Source organism: Channa argus, chromosome 11 (assembly GCF_033026475.1).
Source record: "Channa argus isolate prfri chromosome 11, Channa argus male v1.0, whole genome shotgun sequence".
Lineage (NCBI taxonomy): Eukaryota > Metazoa > Chordata > Actinopteri > Anabantiformes > Channidae > Channa > Channa argus.
The window spans coordinates 14,131,701-14,148,323 of record NC_090207.1 but is presented as its reverse complement, the minus strand read 5'-3'; the positions used below and the strand labels follow the sequence as shown (position 1 = coordinate 14,148,323).

General features: G+C 40.5%; 1 protein-coding gene and 1 long non-coding RNA gene across 5 annotated transcripts in view; one reads left to right on the top strand and one right to left on the bottom strand.

Annotated features, from left to right (window-relative positions):
- emid1 (EMI domain containing 1) overlaps positions 1–16,623 on the top strand; it is a 48,141-nt gene that overhangs the window by 19,423 nt on the left and 12,095 nt on the right. For all 4 annotated transcript variants that reach the window (XM_067520071.1, XM_067520070.1, XM_067520068.1 and 1 more), the window contains exons 4-6: positions 15,746–15,835; positions 15,948–16,009; positions 16,130–16,262. In XM_067520071.1, coding sequence (XP_067376172.1) covers positions 15,746–15,835; positions 15,948–16,009; positions 16,130–16,262 — 285 coding nt within the window. The remainder of the gene's footprint in view (positions 1–15,745; positions 15,836–15,947; positions 16,010–16,129; positions 16,263–16,623) is intronic.
- LOC137135667 (uncharacterized) lies at positions 457–7,777 on the bottom strand. Its single transcript, XR_010915476.1, has 3 exons — positions 7,637–7,777; positions 5,085–5,289; positions 457–850 (listed from the first exon to the last, which is right to left on the bottom strand). It is a non-coding gene; the product is annotated as an uncharacterized lncRNA (long non-coding RNA).

Here is a 16,623-nt window from a genome sequence, read left to right as displayed (position 1 = left end):
GAAACATGGAGCATTCGTATCAGCCAGGGAAGATGAGGGGGACCAGGTCTATACCATATGCTCAATGCTGTTTGTACCATGAAGAAGACCACTCAGATATTCCTAAACAGTGAAGTTTGATGAACACCAGCAGGTCATCCATGACACCCCTATTCATATCTAAACATCTCTGAACCTGTTGAGGAAACGTTTGAGCTTACAGTTTGTATTTGTAAGTGTTATCTCTCTGTAGAATGTTTCATTATCCTAGATACATGTGCAGGTAAGTTTGGACTGGAGGAACTTTTTTGTAGTTCTTGAATGTGACAAAGTCCCCATTTATAGTTTTATGTAAATGGATGTATAATGAGTTGTAAAAACTGTTTCGCTCTATATGTGGTTTTTACAGCTTTCTTAAGTAGTTTAACACTCTGCAGTTAAAACAAACAACAAACTAAGTCAGCACAATTAGCCTTTATGTTTTGTGTGTAGATGGTGAAGCAATTTTTATGAATCAATGAAAAACATGATAAGAGAGAAAGAGGGTAAGTAATAGAATTAAGAGCTCGTAATATATGCTGTTGATGGTTTTATTAACTACTGGATCTTGAAGTCTTTAACTTCTGTCTGCACTTTAACCTCTGTCTGTGTTACAACTGTGAGATGAGAAGCAGGACTTGTTTTCCTAACATACACTCTCTCGATATCTCCACTCTCTCCATATCACGTTTCGATATACTTCAGTCATTTTGGTGCACAGAGTCAAACAGTGGGACTCATCCATCCATTTTTACTTCAGCTCCAAGTGCCAGAAGAGATCGGGTCGATCTTGTAGGTCTGCTTCAAAGTCACACTGCCAGTTATGCCACAACTGGGGAGGGGAGAACAGAGAGGATTCAGTCATCATGTTTAACCTACACACATACACACACACACACACACACACACACAACGAATACACTCACTCTAGATAGGTACTACAAATATATACGCACATGAGAGATGTATTTATTTGAGACAGGCCAGATGTTTTAACTCAACATGTATCTGTCAGTGTACTCTTCTCCCTCTGACTGAGGAGTGTTAATGTCTGGAGCTGGGAGCTCGGCACGTTGCCGCATCTGCTTTGAAAAGGGTTTTACTGATAAATTATAACACACAGGCCATGGGGGGTGGGAGATGTTGGCTGGGTCTCACCTGTACATGATTTTGACTTGAAAACCAACAATAGATTCTCGGCTCAACAAGACTGTAACAGATCAAGTTTAATTTCTGGTATCTTTTTAAACTTGATATTGAAAATATATCTTAACCTCACTGAGTCTAAATACCATCAAGCATCTCTAAATGGCCTCTACACCCACTGCTAACCCTAACCCAAATCTTTGAACAGCTGTCCTGCTCATCTCAGATCTATATTTACTTCTACCTGCATTATCTATCTGAAAAACTTTTTCTTGTGGTGACTATAATTATTCCATCAACCAAAACATAATGATAGATAGTTTTTACATCATTTTAAAATATTTCATTTTAAACAATAACTTTTTTTAGTTTTGGAACATTTGAAATGTATATATTATTATTAGTTTCACCAAGTTTTAGAGGTGCTACTGCAAAGTTTGTCTTGAAGTTTTTCTTTTCCTCAATCAGCAGTTTCTCAGTGTGGCTGTTAGGGAGTGCGAGGAGGTTGTTGAATAACTTTGTGAATGCCAGCAGAGTTTGAAGGGGAGCCTTTGTTCCTTTGTAATGCTGTGCTGTGATAAGGGTTGCATCCACTAAAACACCCATTGCTGATGTCCTGCAGGACCAACCCCTGTTGACCTGTAACTGTGATCACACAGTCTGTTTTAGCAACATGATTGATGGCTCCGCACTGTTCACTTCTCGTTGGGCCTGTGGTTTTTCTCTGCTATAAACACATTGATGGTTCTGGTACACAGTTTGAGCTGCGTATCCCCACTCCTCTGATCCTGTAATCTACTTCCACTCCTCTGCATGGGAGCCTCTCCTCTGTATTTGTGTGCTTTTATCATTGTGTGCATGTCTTCACACTGTCAGCTCTGTCTGTGGGCATGTAGTGTTCAGCTGTTTTTCAGAGATAAGACCCTCATTCTAGTTTGATGGCAGAGGAGCAAAGGATAAAGGGAGTGAAAATTCTGTCAATACAAGCACCACATCTCCCTTCCTCTTATACTATTTCTTCTTATCCCCCTCTTATCTTTTCTCCTTTTTAATTTTTACCAGCAGTTTTCTCATTTCTTTCTCTGAGTGATCTGCAGCAGACGCAGCAGTACACTGCAGCGCATTTTTGAACTGTAGGAGACTTCAGTCCCAGTCTTTAGCCTGAGAGTGACAGAGAATGGATGTCACATTTACATCAGAGAACTTCATTACCTAGCAGCATCAGTTTCTGTGTTAGCCAAGGCGGAGAAAGAACTGAACACAAAATAACTTTCAATAGTGCATCACTGAATGCTTTTCTAGACTGAATCATCCAGCGACCCCCACTGGTTTGTCTTAGCCAAAAAGTAAAAAAAAAACAAATCCCTACATCTGCTCTATAACTTGGAGCACTCACTCTACAGTTAATAAATCTCTCTTTGAGGCATAAAATAAACTCTGTTGATTTTACTGTTTGGGGTAATTTATTCCCTGTAAACTAATTTTTACATTATGCAATGTTGCTGCACTTATTTCAAGGCAATTAAGGTAAAATCCTTTTGATTATGACTTGTGCCAAAGCTTGTTTGGAACAAAGAAATCTGCAAAAGCATACGGTATAGTAGTACACAGTGCATGACAACGTATGCTGTTGATATTAAACTTTAAACCAACAAAATAGTAGCAGTGCTCGTATTTTTTAAGGTTTTCAAGGTTTTTCCTGCCTTAAATGTTTCACAGACAATAAATTCCAGCAGCACCCACCTATATCCATCACTGAACATGCCTTTTACCTCTGTGTCTGCTAGGTTGTCTGTCCACAACATTTGTACATGCCACAGCTATATGTGAATGTCACATATGTACTTTGCACCTTGTTGAATGTCATAAGCCAGAACATATTAATCTAAATTTGAAGTTTTTCCTCTTATTTGTCTACTACCCCTACGACCTGTTCTAAAAAAAAAAAAGAGTTGTACAAAAACACTCACAATTCTCAGTTTTGGATGCCTCTCTTTAGCTTATCATCACTTTGTAGATCACACAGAGCATGCACACTTATCTCCAGTGGTGCAAAACACAAACAAAGCGTAGTCTCTGCGTGCATGAGGGCCCGCTTTATTTTATCTGTCAGAGGAAGCAGACATAAGGCAGAACCACATGTTGGAGTAACACTGGCCAGACCCCAGATGTCGTCACTGGGCGGGTGTTGGGTGTTGGTGTTACTCTAGACAGAGTAGAGATAGACCATGGGGATGCCAGAAGACACCTGTGCAGAGGGCATGTTAGGTGCACATAGGCCCCTCATGGGTAATAATCTTTCATCTACATAGACAGAACAAAGAGCAGGAATACAAGATGTAGATAATACACTGCGGATTAAGTGACATGCACACACAATCATCATTGTTTTTGTTTGCCAGACCATGCCTGTCATGATTATGCTTATCTCCAGGCTGCTGAAATCCTCTGAATGTAATTTAGTTTTTTTCCAAGGGAGTTTCAGAACCATGCCACACAAAATGTTGGTCGTCAGGATGGAGACACTACAGATAGCTTTGGACACACATAGATTAAGCTTTAAAATTCCTTTACTGAATTATTTGCGTCCTCCTTTGATGCAGTGTCTGTCAACTGTTGGTTTTTTGTCTGAATAGCGAATACTGCAGACAGTATGTATGGACACTATTTTCTCATTAAGACGTGAGTATATTTGAGTATATACTGATTATATTTTTCAGTGTATCCAGAGGAACTTGACATGTTAGTCTTGTTAATCGTGTTGTTATATCTCTGACAGAAAAACTATTTTTTTTGTATTTGTGTTGCTGTGGGCTATTTGTGTCATTTAAATACTTTAAACAATGTATTACCATAATAAAGACTTCCTTTACTTTAACCCATTAGCTTTACGGTTAATGGGTTAAAGTAAGCCTTGTATTAGCTGGGGTAAAGGTTGGATCTATGGATCTGTTTAGGTGTTTTCAGGTCACTGCAGTTTTGTCATGTTTGTTTTATTTGTCTTCTATTTGACTGGTTATAAGTTTAGTTAGGGTAAAGCCTGTGCTGCTCCGTGATTCATCAGGAAATTGAAGTCCATGTCGCTACACAACTGTCACATACATCTTTCATTTATGTCTCTTTATGAAAAGCTCTTTTTACTTTGTAAGCAGTCAGCATGACAGGGAAAAGCCATGATTAAAATGTAAGTTTTTGTTTGTGTAACTTCAGTGAGCTGAGATCTAACATACCTGCATTATGGCTCGTAATAAAGCCTCACCTCCTGCGGGCCAGCCATCAATCAGCACAGTGCCAGTTAACACTGAACTGGATTAGCACAGGTTTGACCCCACCAGGTGTGTTCGACCTGTGTCACAGTTACATGTCTTGGCAGAGGTGTCATGTTCCCGGGCTCCTCACTGAGTCTACCTGAGTACAGGCTCACTTTTCCACATGCTATCATCCTGAATCCAAAAAGTCCAATCAGCTTTGATCCCACACTGCAGCCCCTGGAGGTAAGTGGGGTCTAATCCTCAGAAAGCCTGAGAAAGACACAGAGGAATGCTTGGCCCACAGCACGCCATTCACCCAGGGATTAGACTGAGAGCAGCTCAGCTTCACACAGCTATTACACAACTCTATATGCGTGTAGGTTTGTGTTCTCTGTGTGTGAGCATGTATACATGTACAGTATGCAACTTCTGCACATAATGCATCCAGGTTAAACTAAATAATCACGTAAACCTTGAAGATTTTGCTAAGTCTGCCAGAAAGCCAGGTCATATCAGGTTGAATGCTAATTAGCACAATTTATTAGTAATAAAATAGGTTTGGCTTTTAGGCCTTTGGCACTTTAAGCTTATGTGAGTTTATATGAGAAGGTACAGCCCCAAAAAGGCCAAAGGCTGAGGGTTCGCCGATCAATATACACCTTTCCCTACCATGATGGAAGCCATAAGGGGCAGCTGTAGCTCAGTTGGTAAGGCAGTCGTGTGGTCCGTTGTTCAATCCCCTGTCCCGGCTAGGCCAAGCCTGGTCCTGGGTGAGCCAAGCCCGGCAGAAATTAGGGAGGGTTTCGTCAGGAAGGGCATCCAGCATCCAGACTGTGCCAAATCAACATGTGGACAAGGATCTGCTGTGGAGACCCTGAACTCACGGGATAAGCCAAAAGGACAAAAAAAAAAGTGTGTCACAATATAGAAAGTGTTTTCTTGTAAAATTACATAAAATCGTGAAACTGAGTAGAATTCCACTATTTTATTAAATTAGAAAAAAAACACACATTACTCAATAATTATTTGGGACAGTAGAATTTTGTGAAATGATAACACAAAATGTTCATGCCATCATGATAGTCCACTGAATACATGTGGAAAATACAATAGGGAACAATGACATTATAAAACGTTTGGCTAAATACATTTGGCTAAATACTCTATTAATCCTCAAAGGTCAAAGCTGGGATCTGAAAACACAATCCTGGTGCCTTTAATTGTAGTTTAATTTTCTGCATGAGCAAGATTATGTGTGTCTACAAAAAAAAATAGCTAGTGTGGAGGCCCCATCTGTCAGCACATTGAGAGGAGGGACCATATGATATCAGGTGGATGACTGTGCAATGCAGTGGTCAGTCTCAGCCCTCTGTGTGTGTGTGTGTATGTGTTTTAACAGGTGCACAGTTGCAAAGAAATGTATAACGATGTAAAGATTGATGCTTAGATTTGGCATTAAGGTGGTGGTGAAGACAATGAGGCAGCAGTGTGCTGCAGACTCATCAATCTTATATACTGAACCTGGAGTGTGGAGGGAGTGGTGTTGATCCTGGCGCTCTGCCACTGCTTTGAGAGCTTACCCATATGTGACTGTTTGTTTGTAATAGAGTGATGGAAGCAACAGTAGGTGGATTTCATATGATTGAATGGAAGAGATGTGTGTCTTATGTCACGTTAGTTTATGATTTCTATTCTCTCTTACCTGGGACCTTGCTTAGCGTTTGCTCCTTTCTGTGGTTTTCTAAAATGTTGTGGTTTTTCAGTCCTAAAGTGTTTTTTTACGGGAGAATATGAACCGTCTAAAGCAGGAGCTTTGAGGACTTGCTTTTGAGTCAGGTCTGCAGTAACAGACTGTATGTGACTTAGCCAGATCCACAACAAAGGACTTACTTCTTCAGACAAGTAGCATGTCGGACAGACAGACACAGCCGTCTGTGCTTTTATCAGCCAGACTTCCATGTCTGCTTTCCTTTCATGCATGAGCGTATCTGCTGTCAGGAAACTTACTACGGCACTGAGCAGATATGGTACAGTTCCTTTGAAGCAAGAACATACTGTATAAAACCTAAAGTGTTCCAGATACTTAGAGGCCATATTATGCATAAATTAGCTTGCATTTTATTTGGCAGTTCTATTGAAATAAGTTTGTATCCTTTTAGATTTTAAAAAAGTGGTCATTTATCTCATAATGGCTCCTTATGCAACAGCTCATCTGGTAAAGTAAGGGAAATGGTTCATGTCTCTAAAGCCTGTGACACACCAAGCTGACGTCAAAGAACTAGTGACGACAAAGACCATCGGCTGCCAACCCGATGTAGCACTGCTCATTCTGCATTTGCATTAGAGGAAGACAGAATAGAAGGGACTTTATACTGTAAACAAAGCAGCAATAGATCATTTTCACACCACTCTTTCACGCTATAGACCATTTGTAACTACAAATAAAACGATTTCCGACATTTCTGACAACAAGTTGAAAGTTATACTGCTGTTGTTGTTCCATGGGTCTCATAAAGTGTACACATGAACAAAACTCCTAATAACTGCATAAAAGTGTTAGTGGACAGAAGCTCCACAGGGTCGCTTTAAATGGTAATGTTTCTCAGACCAAGCACTTCATTTGAGTCACACTGAGGCCTTAACTTTTGGTAGTTTTCATAGTAAATTGAATACTAATATTATTTTTTTACCCCCTGAGTTTCTGAAACTCCACTCAACATTCCATCATTTTGGATAAACAAGACTCCTTCATTGTAACAATACTTAAAATTGACAAATGATTCTTGACCTGTTGAAACTGATACAGAGAGTTTTTATTTCCATAGATTATATTTCTACAGAATGTTTTTATTGGCAGTCAAGTATATTTGCAATGTGGACTGCAATATCTGATGAGGAGAGGTAGTAAATAAAATGTTTCCTCTATAAACTCGTCTGCCTCAGTCCCATTAAACAGGGGTGATGAAACAGTGGTCTTTAGCTCTTTCAGCCTGTAACATCTTGCATTTTCCCCCTGACAACCCTCTAAATACCTCTACAGTAAAATGACCCAAGCTTATGAAGGCAAAATGGAGATTAGGGTGTTATATGAGATGTCCCAAAAGAGACTGACAAATCAAATGATTTGTTATGGTGAAGGAAATGGACAATGCTCTCTGCTAGAAGCTGAATCATGAAGAAAATTGAAACAATACTGAACAAAGATTTGGCCTGCTTCTTACCACACATGTCTGCTGCTCTCAGTTCATTTATAGCCCTCCGGAGTGAGGCAAGTTTCGGATTTAGATTGAAGCAGAACATCATCCTTAGGGGAGTTGGAAAGGCTTCACTCTGGCAATTGTGTCTTGGCTCTGAATGGACAAGTCACTATCACACAGTCACTGTGTTCGAAAGGAGCTTTTGTGTTTGGTTGTCATGGATCCTGCTGCAGAGGGGACCCCATTGTTTTTATTGTTTACATGGGTGGTTAAGGAAAATTTAGGTTATTGAAACCTTTTTTCTTGTTCTCGTGTGTACTCACACACAAATCACACCACAGGAGGAAAATTACATTTGGCTGGTGTGGGAACAGGCCTCTGAGCTGTAATAAGTGAGTGCACAGACTAACCTTGGACAAATAAACTGTGTGTTGGACTGGACTTGTCCTTCAAACACGGAGGGTAAAGGATTTAATCCCCATGCATTGAGTGTGTACAGTAGAGAACACAGGGCAGGATGTTTAGCTAAAGGTTTGTGGATTGGCTTGTGCACTGCTTGGCTGCAGCTATGGGCAGAGTGCTGCAGCTCTTGTCAACCTCTGTATGGTAATGAACAGGGTCAGAGTAAAGGGTCTGCTGGCCAGGAATTCAGCAGCATGTTTTTAGAGAGAGCAGCAGTGTGTAAACTTCTCCACTGCTGTTCATATTCTAATTGGTCAGTTCTATATTATTTGATTTGTTTGCAGCCTATTGTTTGGGTATATTTGACCCACAAAATCTTTATTTTTGTACCATCCTATTTTTCATTTTTATAACAATAATTAGTAATAGTTTATTATTAAACCCCAGTGCTATGGGGGTTTCATTGTCTTGTCCAAAGGCACTTCGACATGTGGCCAGGAAGAAATGGGAACCAAACTACCAACCCTGGGGCTCTTAGACAACTGCACTATGTACAACAATATATTACAGCTCAGCAATTATTTCACTAATCCCAAAGAAGCAGCATTACTTTGACATATTAGAGATTAACTTGTTGAAGAATCTGGTAAAGGACATTTAAGCTTGCTGTAAGTGGTCTTTAGTTGAGGAATGCAACTAGCCTCCACCAATATTAGTGGAATATGTACCCCAGTAACTCCAAAGTATTATTTTACATGTTGCACCTTTGTAGCTGCTGTTAATCTTACATTTAGTAATTGCATTTGTTCATAGCTGGACTGTTCAGAGCCCTGCATATTCTCCATGAGGACAGGAGGCTGGAGGCTGACATTAAACTAGGTGTAAATACCTCCAAAGCATAGGCTGCAGTCTACCTAATTGTTAAACCACATTGGCTGTAATTCCATTTCCACATGTGCTAAATACAGAAGCTATATGGAGACTTTAATGTTCTATTAAGGTTTTAAGGTCAGCCTTTAATGAGCTGTGCTAAGCAACAGCTAATGTAAGTACTTTTTGCAACTGAAAACTGATTGTGTAACAGGTCCTCTTATATATGTAGATTTGGTCATTGTTTCTATCTTTAATAAGACAGAAGTTGATAAATGAGATGTTTGAACATGACTTTATAAAAGGGCTGACATGCTATAAACCCAAAGAGTGACAAGATTATACAAAAAGGGAACAGTATTTCCACCGTGTGCATTACAGTTTATAGAGTGACTCATGGTTAAACTATAACCCGCAGTACTCACTCTTTTTGCCTCCAACTAAATTAGTGTTAAAGTAGTGTCGGTAAAGTGTGACTTTGTCAACAACCTATCTGTACCCCATTTGTAATAATGTCTGAGTTTAATGCCCCATTGGACTGAGCACCATGATGTTACAAAAAAAGAAAAATGATGGCCAGCCTATCCAAAATATAATAAACTGGAATTATCCTTTAAAGAAAAATCAACTGTATATGATGTTGACACAGTTTTTCTATTTGTGTCACAAAACCTCATAAAGGGTGAACTGTTAAACAGCTCAGTGCAGCATGCATTATATATAGCTTGTGTAGTCAACAGCAATAACTTAAAGTTAATATGTTGTAGCACACGCATGCAAGGAGGTTATTTTATCATCCCAGTTGTTTTTAGAGCTATTGTTAGTTGGCCACTTGTGGCAATGTGCTGGGTTAGAGGAGTTGGCTTTAATTTATGTGGTTTGTGTGGAGTTTTACATAAGTGGAGGTCACAGACAAGAAGGACCCGTCCCTATCACAGTAAAGCAACACAACAGTGTGTGGTTTCATCCAGTCAGTCCTTGTCTGCAGTTCTGCAGGGACTCTTTTTACTCTTTCCCCTGGGAACTGGGAGAAAGACAGAGATTGAGAGACGAGGATAAAGGTTGAAAATCACTGGATAAGATGGCAACCGAGTTCACTGAAAGGGAGAGTGTTGCAAAGGAAAAGTTGACAAAGCAGCTTTTATTTGGGCCAACCAGGGTCATGGGGTAGGAGCTGGGTTTCATTGGGTTTCATCGTTATTGTGTCTCTCTTAATAAAAGTGAAGCGTGTGAGCTGGATTGTCAGCCTCTGCCACATACTTTTATTAGACATCTGCTGCTTTCAAGTGGAGGAAATGTTTAAAGACTGCTGGGAGGATTTGACCACATGCTATCTCAAATAAGCATGTTGCAATTTGACAGATGTGCCCACCACTAATTTTAGCCACTTTACAAAACCATGGCATTGCTTGCTTTCATGGCACCAAGAAAATTGTTAGCCTTGATGTTTCCATTTTTTCATATGCTTTCAGTATTTGTTTTTGGATACTACTGTGATAGCAACACATTACAAGTATTTAAATTTTTATTTTACTAAAAAAATCTGTATAAACACAATCTGCCGCTCTTGCTGCCGTGGACATTCAGGGAGTGAGATGCCCAAAGAGACCGCCTATTCTTAGTCAGAGTGTTGATAACAGGACTGAAAACACATCACTCCTACACCCCAAAAGGAGCAGTTCATAAAAATTGCAGGCAGATCTGTGCTGCTCAGTAATTAGAGGTGAAGGTGGTGAGTGATTGTGAAACAAAGCTCAATTTTCCTGTAATTAGTATCTACGATTGCCTTGCAGGTATTCTTGACAGTCTGGACCAAGCTTCTGTTTGACTGATAGTTGTGGGTCTCTTATGACTAAAACTTCTGGAAAATACTATTAGCAGGAAGACTCACAGATTGATGGGAGGGGAGGTTATGGAAGGTGAGTGCTGTATCCTGTGCAAAGAGGTCTGCCCCAAAGATGTCTGTGCCCAGTGAGGCCAGTCTCCTATCCCAGAATGCCAATCGGAGCCTCTGTCAGCAGACTGCCGTCACCCCACCAGTCAGACCATTCAGCCTGGTGTGGGTCTGTACTTACACACCACACCACTGCTGGGGAAGGGGCTAGAAGGGTGGCCGGATGAAGATGCAGACCCTGTCACTGCCAACAGCGTCACTACAGGCATGTGCTGGGAAAACAGAGAGTGAGAGAGATAGGGAGAGTGAGTGAGAGGGAAGGTGAGGTAAAGACAGACATGTCTGGGACAGGGAGGTGGGAGAAGAGGCAGGACACCCTCCTCCTTCCTGTGAAAGATTAGAGACTGTGTGTGCACGCACATCTGGATAGGCTAGAAGAGCTGAAAGAACTGATGTGAGAATCAGCAGATTTAGAGCCAAACTCAAGGCGTTTAGTGGAACAACACTGCTGGTCACACTGATCTAGCCTCTACAGCATGTGTTTATACCTCCATTGTCCATACTAGCTCTAATAATATGTCTATATTTTCCAGGTTTTTCTTAGCCCTCTGAACATTACGGCATTATACCAAACATACAAAAAATAAATAAACAAATTCGATGAAAAGCAAAAGTCTAAGTTGCAGGAGAGTCCATTCACTTCTTGACATGGTCAATAAAAGAACACCCCACTTTTATCTATTCACACAAGCTTTCTAAAAACTATTACCTAAAACCTTACTGTCAGTTTCAGACAGCTCTGAATGACGTCATCTCAAGTGGAAATGCAGCATCGGGGTGTAATTATTTATATGTATGTATGTATTTAGAAACTTTACTGCACAACAGACTCTTACAGTTTTACATATTTGCCCAAATTTATCCAATAATGCTTAACAGTATATAGTGTAACTTATTCTTTGTAAATGTGACAAAATCAGTATCTTGCACTTGTTTATCTGTGTTGTGTGCATGGTATTTATGACAGATCAAACAAGCAGATTCAAAGTAAAATCAGAGCATTTGCAGTATTCAGACAGATTAGAAAAACTATACTAATTTAAAGCAAATCAAATCAAATAAAGTTATTGGTTTTACAACTTCCAAAAGAGCACAAGGATATTTTGTTAATCATCTCCTTAGTTGCAGTATCCAGACTAAATACAATATATTTTTGTTCACCCTTGCTAGTGACTGCTGGAGGTCTGTCTACCCTAATCCAGCTTTGCTTAAGTGTCTGTGCCAAATGATTAGGTGAAATATGTGTGCATGAGGTGAGAACCTCTCTGACCCTGCATGCTCTCACCTCCTGGAGGCTGTAATATGGCTTCACAGCAGGTCTTTCCAACACCTCACCTAGACTTGTAAACATGAGCAGATGTCGCTTAGCTCACTGCACTTGTTTTCAACTTAACAGTATGAAGGTGAGCATTCAGTCTTGCCTAGCTTACATTTTCCTCTGGGGTCAATTATCTGACCGGTTGTTTTACCAAGGCTGCGCTTCCTTCTCACCTGTAATTACAGCTGAACCTGTCCAGTGTGTGGACTGCTCTTCTCTCAGGCTAAGAGGTGAGGAGGCAGAGTGGCAATTCCAAAGGAAGGAAATGATGAAGTGTTTCCCGCCCTACTCGTCAATCACCTAATAAAAGAAACCTGTGACCCTGGGAAAGCATTCGCTGGGGTTCAGATGTAGGTTTGCACTCCACAAGCACAAAGTACCCTGTGCTAAACTGCTGAGGAGAGACAATATCACAGGAACCTAAAGTTAAACAGGTGTCACACTGATGTCTTGACATCTTCTTCTTCTTTTCCTTTCGGCTGCTCCCTTTCAGGGGTCGCCACAGCGAATCATGTGCCTCCATCTAACTCTATCCTCTGCATCCTCTGTCTTTACATAATCCAGCAGGTCTCCATTGAATTGGGTTTATGCTATACAGAAATTAGTTTAAAACACAGAATTCAGACTACAGAAAGGAAGAGAAAGTGAGCAGAAGGAGAGCAGAATGAAACCATGCCATCATGAAATCACTTCAGTTGTCTCTTTTGGATTCAAAAATAGACCAAAGGACCCACTCGCTCAGCAAACATATGTTCTGAGTAGCCTTGTTCAGCTTAATTTACTGACTTTATTTTGAGGTGTATGGTGGTCTCTGTATGTATGTGTTGTACCAGTCTTCAGTCTGTCTGAAGCAACTCAGAGACAGAGACAAACACGAACACCTCCTCTGGCTGGATGTCAGCACTTGGTCACTAATGATGCTGCAATGCTGAGCTCAGCTAATTGACCAGACAGAGATGGATCAGGAGCTTGTTCTCTGCTGTGTCTGCTTACTGTACTGTTTGTGTGTTTTGGTGTTTTTGTTCACAGCTGTGGCCAGACATTGTATTGTATCTCACAGCTGGAACTATAAAGTTTGACATAACAAAGTTAGACACAGTATAGAAAAAGGCTTTAAAGGCTGTACAACCCATTTACTACCTCAATACCTTGTTCAAACTATATATTCCTCCCCCCTCTGCTTCCAACACCACAAGGACAACAAACCTCATAGCTTTTTAAAGCTTTTCTGTCTGCAAACTGCTTTATCTTTCTGCACAGCAGAAAACAAGTAAACCTACGTAGTTGATGAGCAAAGCAGTTTGCTCATCAACTACTTTGGCACTTTGGCAGGAATGTTGGCACAACCCCACCTAATGTCAAGATGCATAGATGAGGAAAACCAAATTGAAAACATCAAACCTCCAGCAACACTTGCAGATTATTAAAAAACTGTACTCTCAGGTTGGCAGCCTCCACTGTGCTCTTACCACGAGGGCTCTGATTTATTTTTACTTGGAGAGTATCACTGATTGACTGACCTTGGCTCATTAATAATAGAACCAGTATGTATGTACAGTAAAATCATGTATACAAGTATAAAAGAATTCCATAGGCTATCCTTCATAACTGCTGGAACACACAAATTTTAACAGTTTTTGTAAAAGAATGACTTAACTCTATATGTGTGCAAGTTTGTGATAGAGAGGAGAGCGAATAACTCAAGAGATAATGAAAGATAACCCGTCCAAACTCTCTGTGAGGGTCATTCTTTAATGAAGAGCTTTGACTCACTCACTGATTAAGGCCCAGTGCAACTTGGGGCCAATGGGTCAAATACATTCGCGCATTTGTTCGACCCCTTGCAGCGGGGCAATTAGCCCACTGAGAACAAAGTCTGGAGACAATGAATCGTGTCCATCAGGGGGCCTTCATTAGCTGTGATGATGTTGTTGGCCAACATGGTGATGTATCACACTGAGGCAAGGCAAGTCATCCTCCTTCCTCAAATCAGAGCCTGCATAAACACACATTGAATGCCTTGCACTTAATAAACACTATTGAACAAGAGATGGGCCTTGCAGGATATTAAATTATTATTAATTAGTTTCAAGACAGAATGTAAGTGTGTGTGTGTTTGTGTGCGTTTGGTGTGTGTGTGTGTGTGTGTGTTGGGGGGAGGTCAAACCTAGCTTAATGCTTCATACAAAAGCTTGAGTGTGGGTGAGGGAATCTTGGCACTTGAGTGTTCTTTGCTCTTGAAGGATAAGAGGTGCTGTTGGGAGGAATGAGAGCTAGATTTCCTAAGCATAGCCCCCTTTGAAATTGAATGCAGCCATGTACATAAGCTGAGCTTCAGTGAAAATGTTCCTGGTGTGTGCATTTTCATGTACACACACCTCTCTTTGTCTCCAGAGTCCACCACATAAGGTAGTAGTAGTATGTTGTATGGCGTGGATCAAGTGTGTTTTCTTATAAGTGCAAAGAATATATTGCCAACAAAAATAATCCCCTTAGATATACCCCTACCTTAAAAAAATCATGAACACACAGGTTAAGAAATGATTAAAGCATTCTCAATTTACCCCAAACACATAAACACGCATGTGTTCTATGTAATTTTCATCCTATGCTCCTTTGCCCTTTCTTTTCTCTCTCTCTCTCTCGCTCTCTCTTTCTCCCCGATCTTTGGGTAATCACTCTACCCGTTAGGCTTTCCTGTCTTAAGTTCCCAAAGTTTATCTTTCTTCGTGACAATAAGCTCTCCATTTTCTTATTCTGGTGGATAGAAAAAGATCAGGATGTCTGATCTTACAAGGAGTGAGGCTGTTGTAAAAGAATACCGTTCTCCTGCTCCTGCTCAGTCCTGCAGGTGCTATTTCATGGCTTGTACTTGGCGTTGACTGCGACTGCTGGCCACTGAATGGAAAGACGTGCTTCCTAGTGGCTAATGAGGTGCTGAACCCAGCCTCTTGTTTGTATCAGGGGCACCTGGGCGGACCACAGCCAGACCAGGCCAGACAAAGGAGTCAGTCTAGAATTTTCACAAAGCTCTAACCATTAAAACAACCACAATCCAGGGACACAAACACCCACACTTCATAAAAAGAAGGCAAGAAAGAATGGAAGCTGAGACTATTCTCTGTGTACAAGGAAACTATATATTTCATAAGAAACAAGGCAAAGGAAAACTAACTTGGCAAAGGCACGGCATATACACCGTTTGTATCCAAGAAATGTAACAGAGACAAAAGCTGTTACCCATGATTTCCATATTTGTCTTCTGTTTACACTGTAGTGGCTACTAGAAAATCACTGGAAAGAAGGTAACACTGACAGAAGCAGAATTAATGTTTGTTATCCGAGTAAACGGTCAACCGATATCTTCCAAAGTTTGATCAACAATCCAAAACCTAAATATATTACATTTCCAATTATATGAAATAGAAAAAAGGAGCAAATCCTGACATTTGAAGCAGCTGAAACCCACCACTTCTCGGCTGGGATTTCCACAATTTAATACAAAGAACAATTTACAAATCTAAAGATTATGTTTTCAAGTCGAGAAATCATCAGGTCACAGAACTTAAATTTTTCTGTCTTTTCACAGATGTTGGGAACCAGCTTGTGGCTCAGGAGGCGATAAGGAGACCATCAACGCTACGCCGGCCACCTGCACGCACAGGAGAGACATTCTCTAGTAAGAATTGTGAACAGTTACTAATTTCACTATCCAACACACGGGCAGGGGAGAACCACATTTTTAAGAGTCTGAATCATGAAGGTAAAGAAATAAATTGTCTATTTTTCAGATTGTCTCAACTGCAGTCGAATCACAGCTTTGAATGACAGGCTGAACTCAGTGGAGGCGAAGGTAGCAGCTCTAATCAATGAACCACAGTATGTGGGTCATTGAGAAGTATAATAGACCTACATTAAACAAGCATTTAGTTTAATTGTAAACACTTTTTTTATTTATGTTTTCCTGTCTCAGGTTCAGTTACTCACTGCCCCAGCCTCCATATCACACCGTCACCTGCAGGCCAAAGGAGGAACTGCACCAGAGGCTTCATTACTAATAGGGGCTGTGCCCGCTCAGGGAGCCCCTGGTGAGCAGGGACCTGCAGGTAGGTATATCAAACTTTCTAACATGAACAAGTGTGAAGCATTAAGTATTTCCATTATTAGTGAAATTGAATTAAATGAGAAATCATTCTGTCACAGATTATTTTTCTGTGAGCAGCAACTGAGCTCCAACTACTCAACTCTGCTCATATCCTATTTCCTTCACTGCATATACACTAATTTCCTTTAGCAAAGCGAGAATGAAAGTCGTCTCCTTCTTTGAGCCCATTAAAACTAAAAGCCCTGAGTTCACTAACCCTGCTGCACTGTTAGAAGTTTAAAATTTTTTATTGTAAACCACTGATTGCAGAAGACTGACAGCAGAAACGTGTGTACAGGTCATGGATGCCTGTTTTTTCCACG